This window comes from Aptenodytes forsteri, unplaced genomic scaffold, assembly GCF_000699145.1.
Source record: "Aptenodytes forsteri isolate BGI_AS27 unplaced genomic scaffold, ASM69914v1 Scaffold265, whole genome shotgun sequence".
Lineage (NCBI taxonomy): Eukaryota > Metazoa > Chordata > Aves > Sphenisciformes > Spheniscidae > Aptenodytes > Aptenodytes forsteri.
Window position 1 is genome coordinate 2,972,064 of NW_008796175.1, and position 22,725 is coordinate 2,994,788.

The 22,725-nt window shown below is 45.9% G+C and overlaps 1 protein-coding gene across 1 annotated transcript in view; it reads left to right on the top strand.

The window, feature by feature from the left end:
* MED12 (mediator complex subunit 12) overlaps positions 1-22,725 on the top strand; it is a 43,688-nt gene that overhangs the window by 6,379 nt on the left and 14,584 nt on the right. The window contains exons 2-26 of the mRNA XM_019474213.1: positions 368-472; positions 1,299-1,490; positions 3,222-3,381; positions 4,707-4,882; positions 5,166-5,276; positions 5,834-6,088; positions 8,280-8,426; positions 8,718-8,817; positions 9,264-9,400; positions 10,241-10,372; positions 10,760-10,886; positions 11,529-11,758; positions 12,208-12,288; positions 13,179-13,352; positions 13,733-13,877; positions 14,818-14,936; positions 15,087-15,230; positions 16,004-16,167; positions 16,426-16,557; positions 18,860-19,087; positions 19,288-19,432; positions 19,723-19,843; positions 20,531-20,632; positions 21,350-21,463; positions 21,748-21,911. Of these exons, the coding sequence (XP_019329758.1) occupies positions 3,285-3,381; positions 4,707-4,882; positions 5,166-5,276; positions 5,834-6,088; positions 8,280-8,426; positions 8,718-8,817; positions 9,264-9,400; positions 10,241-10,372; positions 10,760-10,886; positions 11,529-11,758; positions 12,208-12,288; positions 13,179-13,352; positions 13,733-13,877; positions 14,818-14,936; positions 15,087-15,230; positions 16,004-16,167; positions 16,426-16,557; positions 18,860-19,087; positions 19,288-19,432; positions 19,723-19,843; positions 20,531-20,632; positions 21,350-21,463; positions 21,748-21,911 (3,345 nt within the window). The 5' untranslated portion in view covers positions 368-472; positions 1,299-1,490; positions 3,222-3,284. The remainder of the gene's footprint in view (positions 1-367; positions 473-1,298; positions 1,491-3,221; positions 3,382-4,706; positions 4,883-5,165; positions 5,277-5,833; positions 6,089-8,279; positions 8,427-8,717; positions 8,818-9,263; positions 9,401-10,240; positions 10,373-10,759; positions 10,887-11,528; positions 11,759-12,207; positions 12,289-13,178; positions 13,353-13,732; positions 13,878-14,817; positions 14,937-15,086; positions 15,231-16,003; positions 16,168-16,425; positions 16,558-18,859; positions 19,088-19,287; positions 19,433-19,722; positions 19,844-20,530; positions 20,633-21,349; positions 21,464-21,747; positions 21,912-22,725) is intronic.

A 22,725-nucleotide genomic window follows, 5' to 3' on the forward strand; every position in this document is an offset into this window, starting at 1 on the left:
GGGGGACCCGGGGTGTGGGGCCGCCATGCCGGGGCTGGCCGTGAGCAGGCCCTGGGGGGGCGCTGGGAGCACCTGGGGTGGGCTCGGGAGCCCTGCGTCCCCGGGATGCCTGGGCGTGAGGGGCCCGTCCCGCCGGGCTCCCGCTTTGGGGGTGGGGGGCCTGGCCGAGGGCCCCGCGTTCCTGTGTCTCAGCACTCGCTTGGGGCGTTGCTCGGCAGCGAGGGTCTGGGGAGGCCGGCTGGGACCCGCCGGGCCCGAGCCTTGCCCTGTCCCCACGCTGGCTGAGCCGCCCTGGCGGGGACAGAGGCTGCGGGCGTTTGGCGTGGAGGGGCCTTGCCGGGCCCTGCTGATCGCCCTTCCCCCGCAGGATGAGCTGACTGCTCTGAACGTCAAGCAAGGCTTCAATAACCAGCCGGCGGTCTCTGGGGATGAGCACGGCAGTGCCAAAAATGTCAATTTCAACCCAGCGAAGGTGAGAGCCATCGGGACAGTGTGGGGGTTTGGCAGGGCCTGGTGTCTGTATGGGCAGGCTGGACAGTCCTGGGTCTTATTCCTTCCCCGTGTCCAGAACCAGGAGACCCTTCCCTTTAGGATGGGTGTTTTAGATTCTACAGGGACAGAGGGTTAGGTCCTAAGTTCTGCATTCTTTTGGAACTGTGTCCCACCTCTGGGAGAGCAGGTTCTTGTCTTGCTCCATACATCTTAGGGGCAGGTCTGTATCTGCAGTCTCTGTTAAACCAGCATCTAGAACTCCTTATATTCTGCAGTTAAAGCAGAAGGCTAGGATACCAGAAGCGGGAAAGTTCTTACTGGTTTGGTTATATTATGGTCATGGTAGAAGAGAAGTAAGATTTCTTGAAACGTGGCAATTTAAACATGGGAGTTATATAACAAGCTTCAACTCCATTTTTCCAATCTCTAAAATCAAGATGTTAACTTCCTGGCCTCCCCGACAAGAGGGCTAGTAATGACCTGGGATGGAAGGCGATCAATAAGCATAGTATATTTGTTTTCCTTGGCTGACGTCTGTCTGTCCGAGAAGCCTTCTGTCTGGTTTGACAAGTATTTATAAAGAGTTGTGTCTGTCTTAACTTGACTCCCTGCTTGGTTATTATATGAGTTGTCTAGAATCATTCCTCTTTGCAAGTATAACAAAGGAAATTATTGGCAGGTTTTTTGTGTTTCAAAAGTTGATACTGGTGAGGCTTCTGGTAGGAATGATAAATGAGATTTTAAGCACATAGAGTACATCTTTGACTTGTGAAATGTAATTCATCCTTTTTTTCTTTTTTTTCCAGATCAGTTCAAATTTTAGCAGTATTATTGCAGAAAAGCTGCGGTGCAATACACTGCCTGACACGGGAAGACGGAAACCCCAGGTGAACCAGAAGGATAACTTTTGGCTGGTGACCGCACGTTCTCAGAGTGCCATAAACAACTGGTTCACAGATCTGGCTGGAACCAAGCCCCTCACTCATCTCGCTAAAAAGGTATATTACAGGAGAGGCTGCCTGGCAGGGCACAGCATTTAATCTATGCTTGTTTCTGTAGCGTTTGTACAGTAGAAGGTTTTTACTATTTGGAGAAGTTTCTTCTCTCTACATCTCTTGAAGCTTTCAGCTTGAAGAGCGTATCCAGGATTTGTAGTGCACTGGCTGTAGTCGTCCCCGCTCAAAGAACTGGTCCCTTGTCTGTTGTTTGGAGGCTGTTTCCAGCTTTGCCTTTTGGCTTGTATGATACAACTGATCTATTTTAAGGTTTGGATGGTTTTCAGAAGAGCTGCCACTGTTGCCTTTGGTCTGTTGTTTAGATTAGGACCATTCCTATTGTGGAGGGTTTTGGGGGTTTTTTTGAGAACTTTTCAAGTTCTCAAAAGTCATAGTGAGAATTACTGGAAATAATCAGCTGAGTGACTTCCCAGAATTCTGTTGCAGTGACACATGTTTCTGGTTTTAAGCTGAGAAGAGTATGTATATTATAGCTTGGTCTCAGCCAGACTAGAGCATTTCATATCTAGGGCTAGATATTTCCCTGGTAGCACTGAATTCTGTAGAGTATGAAAGAAGAAAGAAGGATCTTACTCTGCCATTTTACCAGGCCTGATAGCAGGGGGAGCTAACTCTCTATGAGGGTGGGCCTATAAACAAGGAACTCAGGAATCTAGTATGTATTGTGGAAAAACATAACTCCCAGTTGCGAAATGGTAGCAGAGCACATAGTTTAGAAGCTGGAGTTTGTCTGGTCCTTGGTGTTCTGAGTCAGTCTTGGGGGAAAATAATCAGATTTTCGCAGAATCTGTCTAAATAATAAACTTAGTCCTTGTGTCCTTCTTTGCATGTTGGCTGTCAGTTTCCTGAGGTCATTGTGAAAGCTTGAACGTTTCAAGGCCTTCCCCAGTTTCCTGCATCAGTTTTCATGGACTTAGACATGAAAGAAGTCACTGTCGGCAGCCAAGTAGTCTGTGTCTTTGAGGCATCAGAGAATAATTGGGAAGAATGTAAGAAACATAGCAAGTAAGCAATTGAACCGTTGGTAGTTCAGGGACTTTGAGATACCTACCAAATGGACCTGTTCTCTGTGAATTTGTCTCATTCCTCTGTGAACACACGCGTACTTTTGCTCTCCATAGTATCCTGTGGAAATGAGCCCCACAGCTGGACTTTTTCCTCCGATGTGTTACTGCTTCCTGGTTTATAGATCTGCAGTCTGATTTCACTGGTATCCTCCCATGTTGCATCGTGAATTTTGAATCTTGGATTAATGAATTTCTTCCTACTATGGTACTCGAGTCCACGTTTCTCACAGTCTTCTGTTGGCTTGATATTACAAGACTTGGGTAACCACTCTGTTTTGTTTACAAAATGAAGAGTCCTATCTTCAGTCCTTAGTCTGTACCTTTTGCAGTTGTTTATATCCTCTCTGGAGGGTATCCTCAAAGCTGTTTGCAGGATTCAGGGCATGGATTTACAGTGATATAACTGTGTTTTCTGTCGTCTTTCAATTTGTTTTGTTTCTGTTTATACTGAAATGCAGCTCTGGTACTGTTGCTTTCTGACTAGAGGTGAATTCTTGCAGTAGGTTTTTTGAGATGCAGAGCAACACAATACCTTCTCCCTTTTTGCCTTTTTCACAGCTTGCAGCGCCTACAGCGTGTGTAGTTGCTTTGGAATAGTTCCCATCTAAGTCCTTGGTTGCAATTCTCCTTCTCAATTCTGTTACAGGTGCCTATCTTTAGCAAGAAGGAAGAGGTCTTTGGTTATTTGGCGAAATACACTGTTCCAGTAATGAGAGCAGCCTGGCTCATCAAAATGACTTGTGCCTATTATGCTGCCATCACAGAAACCAAGGTGAAAAAGCGTCATGTCATTGATCCCTTCATTGGTAAGCACTTTGTGTGGAGCACTGGTTTTGTCCATCCCAGATGTTTCCTTCTCAGCCTGCTCTTGAATAGTAAGAGGTAGCCTGGAAATCCATATAAACTTGTTTCCTGCTGATAAGTCCTAGTGCTCTGATGTGCATAACTGTCTAAAACAACAGGGCCCACCTGTGAGAGTACACTGTTGAAAAGTAAGTCTTAGCAGCCACAAATATTTCCTGAGAGCCTACCTCTTCTTTCTCCCTGTTAAGTTTTACTGTGCTCCTCTGCTGTATAACCTGTTTTTTTTTCTTACCCTACAAAGACTGTAAACATTATAATTTAGCAATGACTGATTAGCCTCTTCTCAAGTGAGTAAGTTTCCCAGAGAATTCCGGTATGTTATTCCCTGTTTGTGTTTCCATTTTCATGAAGCTTTACTGGATCCCATAGCTAACATCCTTTGCATCCTGGCCCGCTCCACATTACTGTGGTCTAGGAGAGCTCCCCTGGCTGTTTTCTGGTTTGTATGGCTGTGACTACAGAACCTGACCACACTCCTTTGAAAAGCAGCATTAGCAGCTGAAGTCCATGGATTTTTTTTTTTTCCCCTTCTTGTTTATCTTTGGTATAAAAATTACACAGGTTCTTAGCTCTGTTTCTGGAGGTTGATTGGTTTGTTAGATATATTTATTCCATTTACTTTCCTGTTCCTTTGGGTGTCTGTCCTACTGCTGACCCTGTAAGTGTTGTTTGTTTCACGTTCTTGCATATTTTTGCCTTGGGTTTTGCCATGTGCATTGTTGCAGAGGAGTGTAATCACGCTGTCACTTCGTGTATTGAGTTTCTCTCTTATACAGGTACGTTTTAGTAAAAACAATTATTTTAAAAAAATTGTTGATCATGGCTTTACACTGATATCTGAAAGAGATTAAGAACACGTTCAGAGTTGAAGTGTTTCCAGTGTTTTTGCTGTCTGTCAGATTATTGAGGATGCTAAACCAGGCTGGCCTAACACTGCTCCCTGCTGGAAAGCCTCTTCTCTCCGCCTGCTGATTCTCAACAACTGCAGTTGAGGAATCTTTGTTCCCAACTTTTCTTGTACAAAGTATCCCTGCCCCACAAACACAGAAGTTTTTCCCCTTGTTCCCTATTTCTGTGGATACCTCTTCCTCCCTACCACCCCCAGGCCGCAAGCAAAGCTAATATTGTCGCACTTACTTTTCTTTCTTTGTCTGTCTGTCCTTTGCAAATGACAGGAATTTTTTGGGGTTTCCACCTGTGCACCAGCCTGGTTCTGTCCTGCTTGTTTACCATGGCACTCGTTGCTAATCTGTTTCCTCTTCTCCAGAATGGACACAGATCATCACCAAGTACCTGTCAGAGCAGCTGCAGAAAATTGCGGAGTTCTATAGACAGCTCCCAGGGCAAGGCTGTGGTTCACCGTCTGGGCCAATGCCCCAAGAGGTGGAACAAGCTTTGAAGCAGTGGGACTACAATGAGAAACTAGCTATGTTCATGTTCCAGGTGAGGGACTGGAGGGGGCTGCTGGGTGGGTGCATAGCAGAGAAGGGTTAGGGGAAGTGGATGCAAAGTGATTTATTTTTGCAGAATATTCTCTTTCTGTGAATAGACCATTAGGACTGGATGCAGTTTTGAGCTCAGCAGTAGAACAGGGGTAGTACAGAACTGTGCAAACTTCTAGAGTTATTTCCACTGTTAGAAAACAAACAGCTGCTGCTGCTCTGCCTTTCCTTAGTGGATGTTGCTTCAGCTTTTGTCCGTTTGCTCTGCCTTTATCTCTGTGCAGGATGGCATGCTGGACCGGCATGAATTCCTGACGTGGGTCCTCGAGTGCTTTGAGAAGATACGGTCAGGAGAAGATGAATTTCTGAAAATGCTCCTACCCCTGCTGCTGCGGGTGAGAAATATGTACCCAGCTTGCTTCAGGAGAGTGCTGACTTCCGCTGCTGTCAGTCCCCTTCCTATTGCCTGAGGGATGATGAACTATTTTGCACCGAGAACATTAGGGAGCGTCCCTCTGAGCATCCTTCTTAGCTCATGCAAGGATACCTTTTTAGTTCTGCTCCCTTCTGTTTCTTTCTCCTTTACCCTGTTTCCTTGCACTGGACTTGGTAATCCTTGCCTATGTCATAACTCTGATAGTTGGACTCGTGCACCACTACATGGAAACTGCTTTTCTTTCTTTCTGTTGCAACAGATTCTAGGCAGACTTTTGAAGCCCTGGGAAGGCTGGGTGTGGGCACATTTTGATACATAAAGTCATTGCCATAGAGCATTTAAAGGGTTTTTCTGATGCTTAGTAGCCAGTGGGTGATCGATGATGCTAAGGAGCTCTCTGTAGAAAGGGACTGTCTCTACAAGGCAGTGCCACACAGTATACTACTGTGGGACGGTCAAGGGTTTCTCTTGCGTTGCTTGTAATGAAGACGTTTTCCCCCTCCCTCTTCCCTACAGTACTCTGGAGAGTTTGTGCAGTCTGCATACCTGTCCAGACGTCTGGCCTACTTCTGCACCCGCAGGCTTGCTATGCAACTGGATGGTGCTGGCGGGCACCCACCCCACATCCTGTCTGCCCAGACAGGGAACGCTCTTCCTTCAACTCCCACCCCTCAGCCAGCTGCAGGGAATCCTCCTCCCAGCCCTTTCAGTGACTTACTGCTGTGCCCTCAGCACCGACCGGTGGTATATGGGCTCAGCTGCATCCTCCAGGTAGGTTTGAATAGTGGTTGGTGATAGTGGGGTCAACAGGGACAGTTTATATTGTATGCCATCACAGAAAAATCGTCACAGTCTGAGTCAGCAACTTCCTGAGTACAGAAATATCAGACCATGATTGTCAAAGGGTAGGTCTTTGCTGATGTGTTACAGAGCTTTTTACCAGACGTCAGTGCTGTAGCAGTGCCCTTGACTGACTTGCATAAGGAAAATGGGTTGGAATAGAGCCTTTTGCTCTGTTCACAGGTGCCTCAGATGGATGGAAAAGCTTTGCAGAAGAGGGGATGAGAAAGAAAGGGTTATTTAATCTTGTGTATGTCAGTAACAGGTTGTCATCTAGGAAAGGAAATTATGCCAGAAATGAAAGAGTGCTCTGTAGTTTTGTGAGCTCTTAAAAACAAACAACCTCTCATCAGAAAAAAACACCCCCACAGAACAAAAAACTAAACAAACCAAACAACCAGCACACAAAAAACAACCCCCCGTACTTCTTTATGGAAGAACTTTAATGGTTTAGGCAGACCACTCTCTTCAGGATTGGCAGCAGGCTATGAAAAGGAACGACTCTAATCTCATAATCTTTATACTTGGAATTGATTAAGCCTCACCTTGCGGTAAAAGGGCAAGGTTGCTGAAGCCTTATTGATAGATGTTTGAAGGGCAAATGCTGTTGTGTCACTGTGGGACTCGGTCTATGCTGTCCTTGTGTCAGAGGGAGATAGGTGAGTTCTGTTCAGCGTGTGTGTTCATGGTTGTGTTTTTCTCCTTCAAGAGGAGGGTGACTAGGTCAGGTGAGTCCCTGCAGAAGGAGTGGAGATTGCCCTTTCCAGGGGAGGAAAGGAGCACATTGAAGCAGAGGAGATTCCAGAGAGTGCAGGAGGTGGAGTGGAAGAGAGCACAGAGCTTGGCAACCTGCAGCTCAACAGAGAAACTTGAGATCAGGGAGCCCTGACAGGATCAAGAAGCAGCCAGCCAGCTCTCAAACAGGATGGAAAGAAAACTCTTAGAGTACAGTTGGCTAGAAGTAAGGATCTGTCTGCAAGGGCTAGAGAGCAATGCAGGGATTATAAATAACCCCTTTGTATTGCTGTGAAGTCTTTCTTGGTCACTTTCAGTTAAAAAAGTTTAGGGTTTTTTTCTAGTTTCTGTGTGATAAAACATGTCTTTTTAAATATAAAAATCCTTTGGGAAGCTTGCTTTAGGGAAAATATGTGAGCATATACACCTCAAAGATTTGGCTGATTTGGGGCTTGAACATAACCTGCTTAAAAAGTTCAAATTGGTTAATGATGGTCTGATCTTTTTTAGTATGTTTCAGAAGAGCTCTTCTGATCTGCAGATAGTAGATAAAGCTAAGGCAGAATAAGATCTAGTGGTTGGAAGTTGGAGCTGGGTAAAGTCAGGCTGGAAACAGATACATTTCCAACAGTGTACATGAGAACATTTGAGCAAAGGTTAATTGAGATATGGTGGATTCTTTGGTTTAAGTGTTTAAAACAGCCTTGGTTGTCTGTCTTAATGTCTGGCTCCTTGTGAGCCAGAAGCTGTAGGGGTGTATCCTAGGAATCGTTCAGTGAAGTTTTTGTCTGTGAATTTTTTTGTCTGTGTTTATGTGGGTGTCTGTACAAGATCATAAAAGAATGGAAATGCATATATAATAGTATTGTTATTATAATAATTCCTATAATCATACGTGTAATTATTAAATAATATAGTATAATGAGTTTGGGTCTGTTGACTCATATTTCTTCTCACACTTTACTCTTGATGAGGGCTGTAAGTCACTAATGTAAATGCTGCTCCTGGACCACGAGGGTTGGATTGTGCATTGACAGTGTGAATTGTAGAAAATAACTTCTGTTTAGAAGCAGCAGGGAGCTCTGCAGCAACATGTTGCTGCTTTTGGATAACGTGGAACTCTGGTCTTGGCTTCCTAAGCATACCTAGGGCAAGAAACTCAGTGCAGCAAAAATACTAGTTTACTCCTTTCTACTCTAGTATGGTCTTTAGCCCAAAGAATCTTTCAGAGCTTAGAACAAAAAACCCCCAAATAGTAAATATGTATACAGGATGATGAATGCATGGGCAGTAGGATAAAGAAGTGGTTATTTCTGTAGAAAGTAATCTAACTTAATTGGTTTGACCTTGATTTGCTCAATGATACTGACTTTTCTATCTGTTGCAGAGTATAATTTTGTGTTGCCCAAGTGCCCTTGTGTGGCATTACTCATTGACTGATAGCAGGATAAAGACCGGCTCTCCATTGGATCACCTGCCTATAGCCCCATCCAACTTGCCCATGCCAGGAGGGAATTCAGCCTTTACACAGCAGGTGAGCAGCCTTCAAAAAAGGGAGCTCTTGTGGTCCAGGACTGTAGCTGTATCTTAGCTCTTTCAGGATTTTCTTTTCATGTTGTGTGATAAGTAGAGCTGGAGGTGCTGTCTCACTCCCAAGGAATTAACTGCTCCCATTCTGCTATAAGCAAGACAGTGATGTCCTTGGAAGACAGGCAATATCTAACCTTGAGTAGAATTACTGTCATGCTCTTTGTTTTCTAATAAGTTTGTACACAAGACTTATAAGGCATCCTTTTGTATGTTTACACAAGTCCATTGCTTTTAGGTTCGGGCAAAGCTGCGTGAAATTGAGCAGCAGATAAAGGAACGTGGCCAGGCTGTGGAGGTTCGCTGGTCATTTGACAAGTGCCAGGAAACCACAGCAGGTAACTTGCTGTAGGTTAAAGTTTCTCTCCCCCTGTTCCATGTGTTACCCTGAGAAATTTCCTGTCTGGCTATTTTCTTTGATTTTTTTTCCTATTTGCTGCTGTTGGTGTTTACTGTCAGCAGTGAAAAAAACCAAATGGCTTTTTCTTTCTAGTGCAAAATCTTGCATGTGTCCGTTTCCCCAGGTGTAGGGGGAGTTTCTGTTACTGGAAGCTGGAAATGTGTACCAGATAACTATACTCTTGTATACGTGCCATGTTCTGATGCTTTCCCCATCTGCTGTTGGCTGCTGTGAGAGTCAGGACACTCAGCTAGGTGGACCCTTGCCTGACTGGTACAGCTCTCCTTAGGCAGTCTCCTGAGCAATGAGCTCACAGAAACTTTTGCTCCAGAGTCTGTTGTACCAGTTGCCAAATATGTATTTCTCTTCTCTGTTCTCTTCTAGGTTTCACTATTGGCCGTGTCTTGCACACTTTAGAAGTTCTGGACAGTCACAGCTTTGAAAGATCTGACTTCAGCAACTCTTTGGATTCCTTGTATAACAGGATATTTGGGCTGGGTCCAACCAAAGACAGTCATGAGGTGCCTTGGGACTTGGCTGCTGGGTCCTGGTCTTGGATGTGGCTATGTTCTTGTTTATATTCCACGGTTACTGTCCTGTGTCTGCAGAGAGCTGACTAGGTAGTGGCCTTTGGCCAAGAGATACGATCTCCATTGAAAAGGATTTCGTGCAGCCTTAAGTTAGGGAGGTACTAAAGTGAGATGGTCTGTGCTCTAGAAAGTCTATGCTAACAAATACATGTGAACTTGAGAGAATCCACACAGCTAACTGAGGAGAGTCTCCTGATGGAAGACATCAGTCCGGATAGCAGATTGATGATAAAGACATATTATGTTTCTGAGAGAAGTAAATGCTAGCCTTGTCAAATTCTGGGCTGGCAGCTGCTTCCTGGAAGTCTGGGAGCTCACAGTTCAAGTTCCTCTTAGCCTGGGAGGTGACATATTTATGATGTGTAGGACCATAGTGCAACCAATACTACATTGGTTCCTGGAAGTGAGCTGCAGGACCGATAGTTTGCCTACTTCGTATAATGCTGTCGAGAAGCTGTGTTTCTGTGCTAAAATTAGCACTCCATAGGTGTGCTGCTGGAAGAGAGATGATTTTCTGAAGCAAAGCCAGCCTGGAGATATGTCAAGGGCTGTAGATCACCTCATGTTGCAAAGTGGAGTCAATGCAGAGACAAAGCAGGAGGGCCCTAGCTTGACATCTGTCCTCCATGTTAGGAAGGGGGGGGAATGTAGCAGTCTTCAGGCTGTGCTCTGCTAGAAGTAGACTCACTGTTATATCCAACCTGAGGTCTTAGGACTGCTCACCTCTTCTGTTTGGCTCAGGTTCTCACTGTAGTACTTATATCTCAACAGATCTCCCCAGATGATGATGCAGTGGTGGCCTTGTTGTGTGAGTGGGCTGTCAGCTATAAGCGCTCTGGACGCCACAGGGCTATGGTTGTTGCCAAACTCCTGGAGAAGCGTCAAGCAGAGATAGAGGCTGAGGTAAATCCTTACTCCTGGAAGGAGAGCAGAGGTTATCTAACTACGATTATCTAACTATTACACTGAAAGGCAAAGGCTGATCAGCACAATGCCTCTTAACACTGGTGGTGTTAATTATGGTGTTTGCTCCATATAACCCAAAGTAGGTCATAAATGAGCCTGTGGGATGGTGTGAATCCCATTTCTTGAATACGTTTGAAGACAGGTGGTTGCAGTGCGGAAGTACTGGCATACTTGGAGACTGTGAAGTAGCTTACAGAAACCTGTGTGGTGGCTTTTCTATAAGTGCAAGATAGGAAAATTCTCTTGAAGACTTCTTTCTTGGGGTTTATGGATAGTGAGTTTGTCCTCTGTGACAGCGGTCGGTACTTTTTTCTGTTTCTACAGAGATGTGGGGACTCTGAAGTTGTGGATGAGAAGGGCTCCATCTCCTCGGGCTCTCTCTCAGCAGCCAGTGCTCCTGTCTTTCAGGATGTCCTTATGCAGTTCCTTGACACTCAAGCTCCTATGCTAAGTATGTAATAAGAACTTGTGGTCTCCCAGTTTCTAGCTTTCCCTCTCCTGCAAACTTTGAATTTGTGTGCTATTCTCGTGTGTAGGTATTGGATGTACCTAAATTCTCTCTCTGGCTTCCTTGCAATCCAGAGCATACCTTGGAGAGGGAGGGAAAGCAGCCTGGAGGGCCAGGTGACAGAAAGATAATGCAGAAGCACTTCTGTTAACAGAGCGTTGGCCAAGAATAAATGAGTATAGCCTAATCAGGAATTAATTCAGGCTGAGAACTAGAGAGAGGTTTCTAACTAGTAAGCGACAAAGCTCTGGAATAGTCTCTTAGTGGAAGTACTGCAGACAGATTAAGGGGGACAAGATACAACTCTGAATGATGGAGGCAACTGTTTGTACACCCAGGAGTGGCACTTCCAGGCTGAAGTCCTATGACTCTGGTCTGTGAGACTAACTGGAGAGCTTTTGACTTGCTTAATTGCCACCTGTTGAAACTGGGCTTTCTGCTTTTAGTCCCTGCTGTAATCTCAGAACTGTGTATCAGTCACTTACTATGTTGAGATCTCTGGAAACACTTTCTCTAGCCCTAGGTTAGGTGGCTGGTGTTGCAGAAGAACTCTGATAGCCCTGACTGTCTGTGCTGTCCTTTCAGCTGATCCTGGGAAGGAAAATGAGAAGGTGGAGTTCTTTAACCTGGTGCTGCTGTTCTGTGAGCTAATCCGACATGATGTCTTCTCTCACAACATCTACATGTGCACGCTCATCTCCCGGGGTGATCTTGCCATGGATTCTCATGGGCCTCGCCCGCCCTCACCCTTCGACGACCCTGCTGAGGAGCACGACAGGAAGGAGACAGAGGGAAACAGTGGCATCAAGCTAGAGGTGAGAGCACAAGTACCATGGCCTTCCTGTACATGTCCCCGTGTTGTGCTTGCCTGTTTTTAACGGCTTTGCAGCCTCCTTGCTATTACCTGCTGGAGGATGTACCAGTGACTCATGCTTCTCCTTCCCCCAACCTATTTCCTTAGCATTTCAGTTTCAAAAGTAGAAGGCTATGTTCTAAGTGGCTGGAAAGGGCCTGCAGAATGTAAAGGGGTAGATAGGAAAATCTTGCACTGCCCGGAGCAGAGCAGCACATCATGAGGTGCTGCGTGAGGCCTGCCCATGATGTTTGCAGTGTATTAGGCTCCAACTTGCCAGGCAACATGGGTGTGTTGGTATGTTGCTGTCACTGTCCAACATGGACATTGAGTGCTAGTGCTACAGCAAACAAATACTCTCTTGTTCCCTGGTACATCACTGAGACGTAAAGCTGCTCTGTCTGTTCCCAGGACACAGGTCTTTCTGAGCCCATGGACATCGACCACAACTCCAGCATGCTGTTTGATGACATGGAGAAGACAGACTTTTCGGTATGTTCCTGCATTTTCTACCTGCTACTTGGTAAGTAGGTCAGTATGTTGTAGTGGGACCAGGGACAGCATGTGCCTCGCTTTTGTGTGAGTACTCCCTCTCTACTGTAGAGCCAGTATGCTGGAAGTGGCTGGGTTGTAAGGCAGCTGACACTGTAAAAAGGTTCATATGACCTGTTTGTGCAGGTTGGGATCCATCAGAGTAGAGTGAGTCCCAGTCATTCCTGGGATCTCTTACGCTCTGGCCACTGCCCTTCCAGGGTAGGAAGTGGGCTGCTTGGAAGTGGATGGGAAATGGATGACCGTGATAGCACCAGGAGATTGGGAGTGACCAGTTACTGTTGGCAGGGGTTTTCTTGGTCACCTGGGAGAAGACACAGGTCTTTTATCATCATACTGTGTGGCCTTCAGTACTTCTTCAGTTTTACAGTTCTTCATAATATTTGTGGGCATAGTTCATGGTTGCAGAATGCTTTGAATCACTTAATAATAAAAATAACTTGTGGTGGTTGAAAAATCCCTGAGTACCTACGTTCCTCCAGCCATTTCTGGCCTTTCAAGGTACATGTTAGGCAGGTATGATGTGCACAGCTATGTGGCTTTCCCGTGGCTTTCCCAGGATCCTCGCTTGTTCTGTGGAGGTGGTTGTTCCCAAAATCCTAAGTCGTGGTTATTTATTTCCTATTGTTTTTAACTCGATATACAACATGGACCAGAAGCAGAAATGGCAGTAGTGTCTTAGCACATTGCCTTGGTCATTGCCCTAAGAACTGGATGTTTCTCCAACCTGCTCCTTTTTAGGCCTGAGCAGATGTACCTTCCTTCAGCAATCTTCACTGTTGCATGACCATGTTCCCTAACTACCTTTTCTTGGTCTTATGTCTCCCTAGATGTTTTCTCCTCCAATGCATTGTGAATCTAAAGCCAGCCCTTCCCCTGAGAAACCAGATCCTGAAAAGGAACCAAAGCCTCTGCTGAAGGATAAGTCTGTGGAAGGAATGCTAGCATCCCTGTATGACCAGCCTCGGCACATCCAGTATGCAACACACTTTCCTATTCCTCAGGTATGAGACCTGCTTATAACTGCTCCCCTGTTGCTGCCTTGTGCTCTGGTCATGAGACCGCTGTGTTTCCCTGCGGTACTGCTGTGGGTAGGTAAGGAGCAGTCATGATTTCCTGCAGTGCTGCAGGAGGTGATCTCCTTAAGATGTCGTGGTCATGAGGCCGCTGTGTTTCCCTGCAGTACTGCTGTGGGTGGGTAAGGAGCAGTCATGATTTCCTGCACTGCTGCAGGAGGTGATCTCCTTAAGATGTCTCCTTGATTACTCCCAGAGCAACTTCTGAGATGAAGCTTTCCTCTTCCTTTAAGAGATCCAGATGTGAAACATGATTAAAGCATTCAGCATCATAGTTGCTAATGCAGTTGTCTCTTTTGGTTCCCTAGGAGGAGTCATGCAGTCACGAGTGTAACCAACGGTTGGTAGTTCTTTTTGGGGTTGGAAAACAACGGGACGATGCTCGGCATACAATCAAGAAAATAACCAAAGACATTCTAAAAGTCTTAAACAGAAAGAGCACTGCAGAGACGGGTTAGTAGAGCTTGAGCCACTCCTTTCTGAAGTAGGAGTGTCTTTCCAGTTGGCTGGCTCCTTTGTCTGGAGTCTCACAATGAAAGGATTTTATATAATCTACAGTGCCTGGTAAGCTGTATCAGTCACTGAGAGTCTGGAATGGTGCTCTGTTCCCAAACATACTAACCAACAAGTAAGATGATTGGTTTCCTGCTGACAATATCTGTTTAATTGAACTTTTCTTCAGAAGAGGATTAAGTCATACCAGGTTCAGAGTGAGACCCTGGCCAAAACTTTGGCTTTTTAGATTTTATTTTGTTTAGTTCTTGCATTTAGATCCTTGCACAAGAAGCAAAGAGGACTTTGCCTATGCATATTTGGCAAAGATCTTGATTAAATGTAGCATGCCGTTATGCTTGAGGCACATGCTAAATGCATAGGATGGGAAATTTGGATAGCTGTGTCAAAATCAATAGAAAGCCTCTGACTTCCATCAGCTGAGAATCTGGCTACAATTTTTTTCTCTTGGTCTGATTCCTGAAAGGCAGCTTGAAATGTGGTAGAAAGATGATTCTTTAAAAGATGGGGTGCTCTGACAAAGAAATTTTGAGGCTGAACTTCTCCAATCCAGAATGTCTGTTCTCATCAGGGAATCAGTGTACCTCTAAATCGAGAGAGAAAGTATTTTCCCCCTCCAAGGAGTACCTTCGCTTGAGATAAACTAGATGTTAACCCTACTGTCGTTCTCAGGTTAGGAATTCCTTCCTCAGCAGTTTATTGTTTTGAATTCAAGATGGTCCTTATCAGCTTAAGGTCTGGGACTCAGGCTTTTTGGCTATGCTGCATGGCAGGGGCTGGTCTTGCTGAGGGACTGGCAGGTGCTGATGGCTGATGTCTAGTCCTCCTCTGATGAGGAAGGTAGCCTAGTACTGTTTTCTGATCTTCCCAACTTTGGTAGGTGGAGAGGAGGGACAGAAGAGGAAAAAGAGCAAGCCAGAAGCATTCCCAACAGCTGAAGATATCTTTGCAAAGTTCCAGCACCTTTCTCACTTTGATCAGCACCAAGTCACATCTCAGGTATGAAACTTTCAAAACTGCTGTCCTTCTTGGGCCCTGACTGTGTCCCTTTGCATTACTGAGAGCAGCTTCCTGGAGGGAAAGGGAGATGGGCCTGCTGAGGGACTTCTGCAAGGGGAGGTAGTACTGCGTGTCATCTTGCACTTGCAGGTATCTCGCAATGTCTTGGAACAGATCACCAGCTTTGCCTTGGGAATGTCATACCACCTGCCTCTGGTACAGCATGTGCAGTTCATATTTGACTTGATGGAGTATTCACTCAATATCAGTGGTCTTATCGACTTTGCCATCCAGGTAAGCGCAGTGTGCTCACACACTTCCTGGGGAGGGATTCATCAGCCTGAAAGGCAGCAGATATCTGCGGCGATAGTTGGACTGCTCCTGGGATCATTGGTGACCCTCTGACCTGTGTCATGGAGGTGGTCATTGCGGTGCTCCTGGGCTGCAGCTGTTAGGAATAGGTTGTTTGTGGCAGGTAGTCTTACATGTTCTGTTCTGAGGATTATTCTTCCAGAGGCTTCAGGGTTGTCTCCAAAGGACTTGCATTGCACCTCTGTCCCTGGCTGCAGCAAGGTCTTGTTCTGAGTGAGAAGGGGATCGTCTGTCTCTGGCAGTTCTCCCACCTCACTCCCCTGGAAGGATCCTTGGCACATGGCAGCACAGGCTGCCTTCTGGATCCTGTTAAAATCCTGTTGCTGTTTCTGCAGCCTGTGCCACGTGTCTCTTGAAACCTTGCTATGGTTGCTGATGGAATTGAGGCTGTTAGCCTTAAAAAGGGAGCTGAGTGAGATTTATGCAGGACAGAATTACCAAACAAGCTGCCTGCTACTGTCTGTGGCCATATCCCAGTTGCGCTCTGATGCCCAAGCACTGACAACCCCTTGTACTGAGGCATTGTGCCTAAGCATGGGGTGCCAACTGTTCCAGGGGTACATATCTAGGCAGAAAGTGCCTGCCAGTCCCTTTCCTGGCAGGTCCTATAGGCTGTGGGTGTGGTGTGCCTGCTCCATTTCTGACCATACCTTACCCCTGTGGCTGTTGAAGGGTTTTTCTGTCATTGGGTGCAGTTGCTGAATGAACTGAGCGTGGTGGAGGCAGAACTGCTGTTGAAATCCTCCGACCTTGTTGGCAGCTACACCACCAGCTTGTGCCTGTGCATTGTGGCTGTGCTGCGGCACTACCACTCCTGCCTTATATTGAACCAGGACCAGATGGCTCAGGTCTTCGAAGGGTAAGGGAATCTTCCCCTCTCCATGTGGAAGGAAGCAACGTACCTTCTGGGGGCTTGTAAGGGGCAGGGCTATATCTGTGTCCTTCCTAAAAGGCAGCAACTTTGTGCCTGAGGGTTCAGCTCACAGAATTTGCAGGGGACAGGATCTGTTACCCAGTAAGCACTGTTGCTGTGAGCTCAGGAAGATATCTATGTAATGAGGTTATTCCTTCAGATTTTCTTTTTGTGTTGCTGCAGCATTTTTTTGTCTCTATACAGTCTGTGTGGGGTGGTGAAACATGGCATGAACCGCTCAGATGGCTCCTCAGCAGAGCGCTGTATCCTGGCCTATCTCTACGACCTGTATACCTCCTGCAGTCACCTCAAAAGTAAATTTGGGGAGCTCTTTAGGTGAGTCTGAGGCAGGTGAGATGCAGTGGGTGCTGACCAGTATAGCACCTTGGCTTAAGCTTTGCTTGTGATCTTGTTTGATGGGATTTTCCCTGAGATCCTCTCAATGGGGAACTGAAGGCTTGGGAGTAGTGCCTGTTTTACAGGTAGTAATGACCCAGTGTATAATCTTGACGCTTAGATCATCAAGTTGTTTTTGGTAAATTGCCTTCAGTAGTCCTCTGCACCTCCACAGGTCTGTTCTTACCCCACTCCTAGAGGATAGAAGTAGAGAGGTCTGTTCCTACCAAACTCTGATGACTGAGCAGTTCATCCTAAAGGTTGTTCTTTGCTTGTGCTCAGCTCCCTAATAGTCCTTGGACTGCTTCTGAACCTGCTCTGCTTGGTTCTGGGTTTGTTCCTGTGCTACTTTGCACTCCTTATCCTTGTTCTACCCCTGTTGGCTCTTCAGGTTCTGCTCTGCTGATGTTGCCCCTGGGCTCTGTCCTGTGGGCTTACTTTACACTGTGGCCTTCTGCTCTTTGCAGTTCTTCTCTTGGGAACTGTCCCCCCACCAGCTCCCTGTGGAGCTCCTCCCTTAGCCCAGAGGTGGAGTCCACAGATCTCCCTGGCTTTTTGCTTACGTGATCCTGTGAAGGGGTAATTCTCCTGACAACCCTGTTTCCCAGTACAGTGCTTCACTTTGTCTTCTCTCACAGTCCCTGCTCCCTATTAGTGTTTCCAGTGCAGGCGTGCCATAGGGACATCTAACCCTTAGTGTCACCCCTCATTGAGGGGCTGTGAGAGTGGCTTGTGCCTTGGTGTTAGCTGGCTAAACTCCTGGCTGCTGAGAGCCTTTGAAGTCTCTCTCTGGACTGAATTGAGAGGAAGAGGGAGTGCTGTGGTCACAGGTGCATTGGAGTTCTTTGAAGGAGTCACCACACATGAGGAAATGAGAAACCTGATATTAGTCTAACTGAATTCCCAAAAGCTGTTCAGCAAGGCTTTAAAGTAAATGGCCACAGATAAAAGGGAATATCCTCTAGCAGGCAAACAGTAGGTTAGAGATAGAGACAAGGAGTGGGAAGGAGTTCGTATTTTGAGGGTGATCCCTCCCTGAGGAGTCCCATAGACTCTGCTAGTGCCTGTGCCATTCTACGCATCGGAAGTTTTATGAGTGGTGATATCAAAACTTTTCATATAACTGTTATTCAGCGTATAACAATAGGAGTTGGCTGCAGATTGTTGTAGTAGGACGCAGTGATGGTGACCAGGTGATAAACTGGCAGATGAAGTTTAGTGTTGTTAAACATAAAATAATGCATGTAGGATTGTCCTTGTTCTCTTCCAAACCCTATGTAGTGATGGATATATACTGCTGGTTGGATAAAGGATCTTTGAGCTGTAACAGATACATAATTGAAAATGTCATCATAGTGTTCAGTAACAGTCAAAAAGCAAATTAAATGTTAGGTATTGTTTGAAAAGGAATGGAGAACAGACCAGAGAGCATCATTAGGACACCATTTAAGCTGTGGTACAACTGTGCCTTGTGGTTTGGGGCGACAGACTCCAAAAAGCATGTAGTGGAGTTAGGCCCAAAGGAGGGTGAGTGGATAGATGACCAGACATTTGGAATGACTTACTTATGAGGAACTGAATCTCTTCCCCACAGAAGAGGAGGACTGAGGGGGAATGACAGAAGTTTGTAGAGTTCTGGTTGATATGGAAAATAAACTGAATGTTCAATATGTCTTACAATACAAGCACAAAAAAGGAATTAATAGAAAATAACAAATGGTAGGTTCAGAATAAAAGAATAAACTTCATAGTTCTCATAGTTAACATGGAACTCATTCCATGTTGTGAACGTCAAAAATCTACTGGATTGAAAAAGTAGGTGGACAAATTTGCAGGAGGAAAATCTGTTGAGGAGAGCATTATCTTTAACTCTGAAAATACGTGAGCCCAAAGTTGCAGCAGGGTGGGGAAGGATGCTGGAGCAGTATTGCCACATGCCTGCCTTGCTCTTAAACTTTTCTCTGGGCATCAACTGTTCTGACACCAAGGGCTGAGCTAGGTGTTTCTCCAGTCTGACCTGGAATAGTGATTCCCATGCTATGTACACTGAGCCCATGGGTGTCTTCCAAATGCTTCCACAACAAAGAACCAGCTTCGCTCTTTTGGCAGAATCTTTGTTGGTACACAGTGATCTTGAGTTTCCACATGTTCTTGCCCACGGAGGGCTTGTCTTGCACAGGATTGCCGTTCAGTGGAAGTTTAGTTTTTTGTGTTTCTAATCTCTCTTTCCTGTCCTGTTTAGTGATTTCTGCTCCAAGGTGAAGAACACAATCTACTGCAATGTTGAGCCATCTGACTCCAACATGCTATGGGAACCAGAGTTCATGATTGACACTATTGAAAATCCATCTGCACATAACTTTACATACACTAACCTGGGCAAGAGCCTCAACGAAAACCCAGCCAACCGCTACAGTTTCGTCTGTAATGCACTTATGCATGTGTGTGTGGGACACCATGATCCAGACAGGTGAGAGGCAGAACTTTCATGGTTCTACTGAGATAGTAAAATCTTTAGGTGAGGATAAGAAAGCCAGTAGCCATTCCTTGGCTGTCTTGGGGTGTGAGGAAGAAGAAGCCAAGGCTGGGGTCCTTTAGAGAATCACTGACCTGATGGCATGCATGAGTAGCAAAGTTGACCCTCTGCTTTCTTCATTATTTATTTAACAGGGTGAACGACATTGCTATCCTGTGTGCTGAGCTAACTGGCTACTGCAAGTCTCTAAGCGCCGAGTGGCTGGGTGTGCTCAAAGCTTTGTGCTGTTCCTCCAATAACGGGACCTGTGGCTTCAATGATCTCCTCTGCAATGTTGATGCAAGTGCAAACACTCAAAAGGGGAAAAGGAATTGAAACAGGAGTGGAGGGATCCCTTGGGAGAAGGCAGAGATGAACAAGGGATGGAGGCTTTGTCTTCTGAGGACAGGGGAAAGGCTTTGAATACCGGGGCTACCTTCTGGTGTTTGTTGCAGCCTGGTCTGATCATGGACGTTGACCTGGGGTTATGGGCCCTTCTACCCCCCAGCTCCTAGGCAAGCTGAGGAATTGCTGACAGAGGGAATGAGGCAGAGGCTGTTGTGACCACTGGCTGATCTCTTCTCTTCCAGGTCAGTGACTTATCTTTCCATGATTCCTTGGCCACTTTCGTTGCCATTCTCATTGCCCGGCAGTGCTTGCTGCTGGAGGACCTGATTCGCTGTGCTGCTATCCCCTCACTCCTCAACGCTGGTAAGTGCATCACTGCAGAAAGCTGGTCTTAGTCTCAGTTCTGGCCCAAAGGCCTGTGCTTAATGGATACTTTGTGAACCCCATAGTTGTGAAACATGCCTCCAATACTACTTTTACAGTAAGGTGCTTAAGAATTGAACGTTTTGCTTTAGAAAGTCTCTGTCCTTTTGGTTTCTATCAAAAACTGGTTGTGCTAAGGTTCTTGCTCTCTGGAATTTGTGTGCAAGCTGAAATAAGCACGGAGAGATGTTATCAGCCACACTGTCTGACCAGTGTACTCAGCTCTGAACTCCAGCAGTACACCTCCCACTGCTGATACGGTTCAGCTTAGCATTTTGACTAGAGCAGCCAGCTGACCAATTGGGCCTACAGCGCCTGGGTCACTCTGCTTTTACTCTGCCACCAGCCTTCCTAGCTTTGCTTTGGGGATTGCAGCATCCAGACTCTGACAGGGTGAAGTGGGGAAGATGGAGCAAGCAGAATGCAGTGCATGTCATTGGGGATAATACTGATGGATCTCTCACTTGCATGTTAATTGCTGCACATGCTCCATGTTTGTAAATACAATAAGGCTGCTGCAGCTTCTCAACTGGCTGCTCCAGGGCAGTACACTGTGAATAGCTTTTGGATTGAGAGTCAGCTGTCCCAGTGCTTAAGAAATCTCAGTTGACTGTTTTCTTTACGTAGCTTGCAGTGAACAGGACTCAGAACCAGGAGCACGTCTGACCTGTCGGATTTTACTCCATCTGTTTAAGACTCCGCAACTGAATCCATGCCAGCAAGATGGCAGTAAGTGAATGAAAGTAGAGCCTTTCTTTATTGTGAAAGTACTGAGGCTCTTGCACCCCAAGAAAAGAGATACTGAACCCTATGATTAGAGATCATGACCTGCTTGCTTTGAATAAAGCAGGTGAAACCTGATACATTGCTTTCTGCAGAGGACAAAGAACAATATCCTTCCATTTATGTCACTCCATGGTAGCCAGGCATGTTTGGGAGGAGGCCCTTGGAGGCAGGAAACCAGCCAGTAGAGGTGGCCTTGCCGTCACTAAGCCATTAGAGTAATGATCGCTTCTTTTTTTATGTCTAGAGCTTTGTAGAGCCTCTTAACTTGGTGCCAGAAGCTGCTATTTCACAGCACTTCCTTTTTGTCTGATAATGAAAACAGTCCAGGAAGCTCTGTTCTTGGCTCCTCATCAGTATCTTGATAGTTCAGATTTCTAAACCCAGCCTGTATTCTAGGTTAGGGTACTGTTGGAGCTTGGAGTTCATGATACAGGCACTGCTCCCCATTTGGAGTTTGTGGTTCAGGTGTCACAGTGTGATTGGCACTATGCTTCACGAAACTTAATTAAATTGACCCTATGTTACAGTTGGGAAAACGACTAGCCTCAGGATTCTCTGAGCTTGATTTTATGGTACTGGCTGGCACATAATTCAGGTAGCTCTGGATCCTGCACTTTCTCTCTCACTGGGTATTGCCCTTCCCCATCGTCCTCTTTGCAGACAAACCTACGGTGGGAATCCGCTCTTCCTGTGACCGTCACTTACTGGCAGCTTCCCAGAATCGTATTGTGGATGGAGCAGTCTTTGCAGTGCTGAAGGCTGTCTTTGTTCTGGGTGTGTACCTGTGTTAGCCTGAACCTGTAAGAATGTTTTTTAGGGGCGTGGGAGAAAGGCACTGTATTGCATGTGTTGGCTGTACAGAAGGCCAGAGGAGATCTGTTTTGGTGGATATGTGGCTTGTCTGAAGCCCTTTGGTTGAGCTGTAAACGTGCTTTGTATCTCTTAGCTGCAGAGAGATCACTGATCGCAGAGAGAGTTTACAAAAGCTCAAGATGTTTTGTGGGTCAGGCTTTGGGTTTAGCACTGATGATTAAGTGACACTTGTGCTTTCCTTGTAGGAGATGCAGAACTGAAAGGCTCTGGCTTTTCCCACCCTGGAGGTGTCGATGATCTCATGGATGATGAGCTGGGCACCAGGAAGGCCAGTGGTCGGGTAGTAACTGTAGAAACAGCTAGCTTGGATATTTATGCCAAATATGTACTAAGGAGTATATGTCAACAGGTGAGTCTGTCCCATCTCTAGATTTGTCCTTATCCCTTCTGCAGACAGGTATATCCCATATGACTTTCTGCAGATTGGGTTTGGCAGGTGTTTCTTTGAAAGATCAGTAAAGAACCTGCGATGGTTCTGCCACGTGATGGCGCTAAGGATTGCTCACCATTAGCAAAAAACAGAGAGGCAAACAGATGTCAAGAATTAGGTGTTGCAGTATGCAGGGACTGCACATCCACTTTGCTTTGGCAACAGCACAGGGCTCATGTCCAAGGAGGGGAGTGCTGGGAGTGGTTTGCTGAGATGTGTGCTGGAGGTAAAGAAGATAAGCATGAGAGAGACAGCTTGTTGAAGTGATAAATGGTGCCTTTCAGAATGTAGCTTAAGTGTTGCTTGCAGCTAGGCTGTTAATGTATCCCTGGGCTTTGCAGTACCCTGTTTAGTTAATTAAAGGAACAACAACAAAAATCTTTTGCTTAGCCTGATCTGACAGCACCAGTATTTCTGTTCCTTTGTGGCAAATTGACATTTGAGGAACTGAAACCTGGCTAATAAGGTACTTAGTTGCAGAGTGGAGTGGCTGTTACCGCTACTGTATGAAGATGGGTGTTGAAGTGTGTCCTTGGCCTTGGTTGCAAATTTACTCTGTCAACAGGAAAGATGCAGAGTTAAGATTTGAAACCTCTATTCTGTATTACTAATATGTAAACACAACACATTAGTGCTGTGTTGTCCTCATGCTTTGTGATGCTGTTGTTTATTAATTGGGTCGCTATATAGCAATGTTACCAGCCTACCAAAGAAGAATTGGAGCCACCTATTT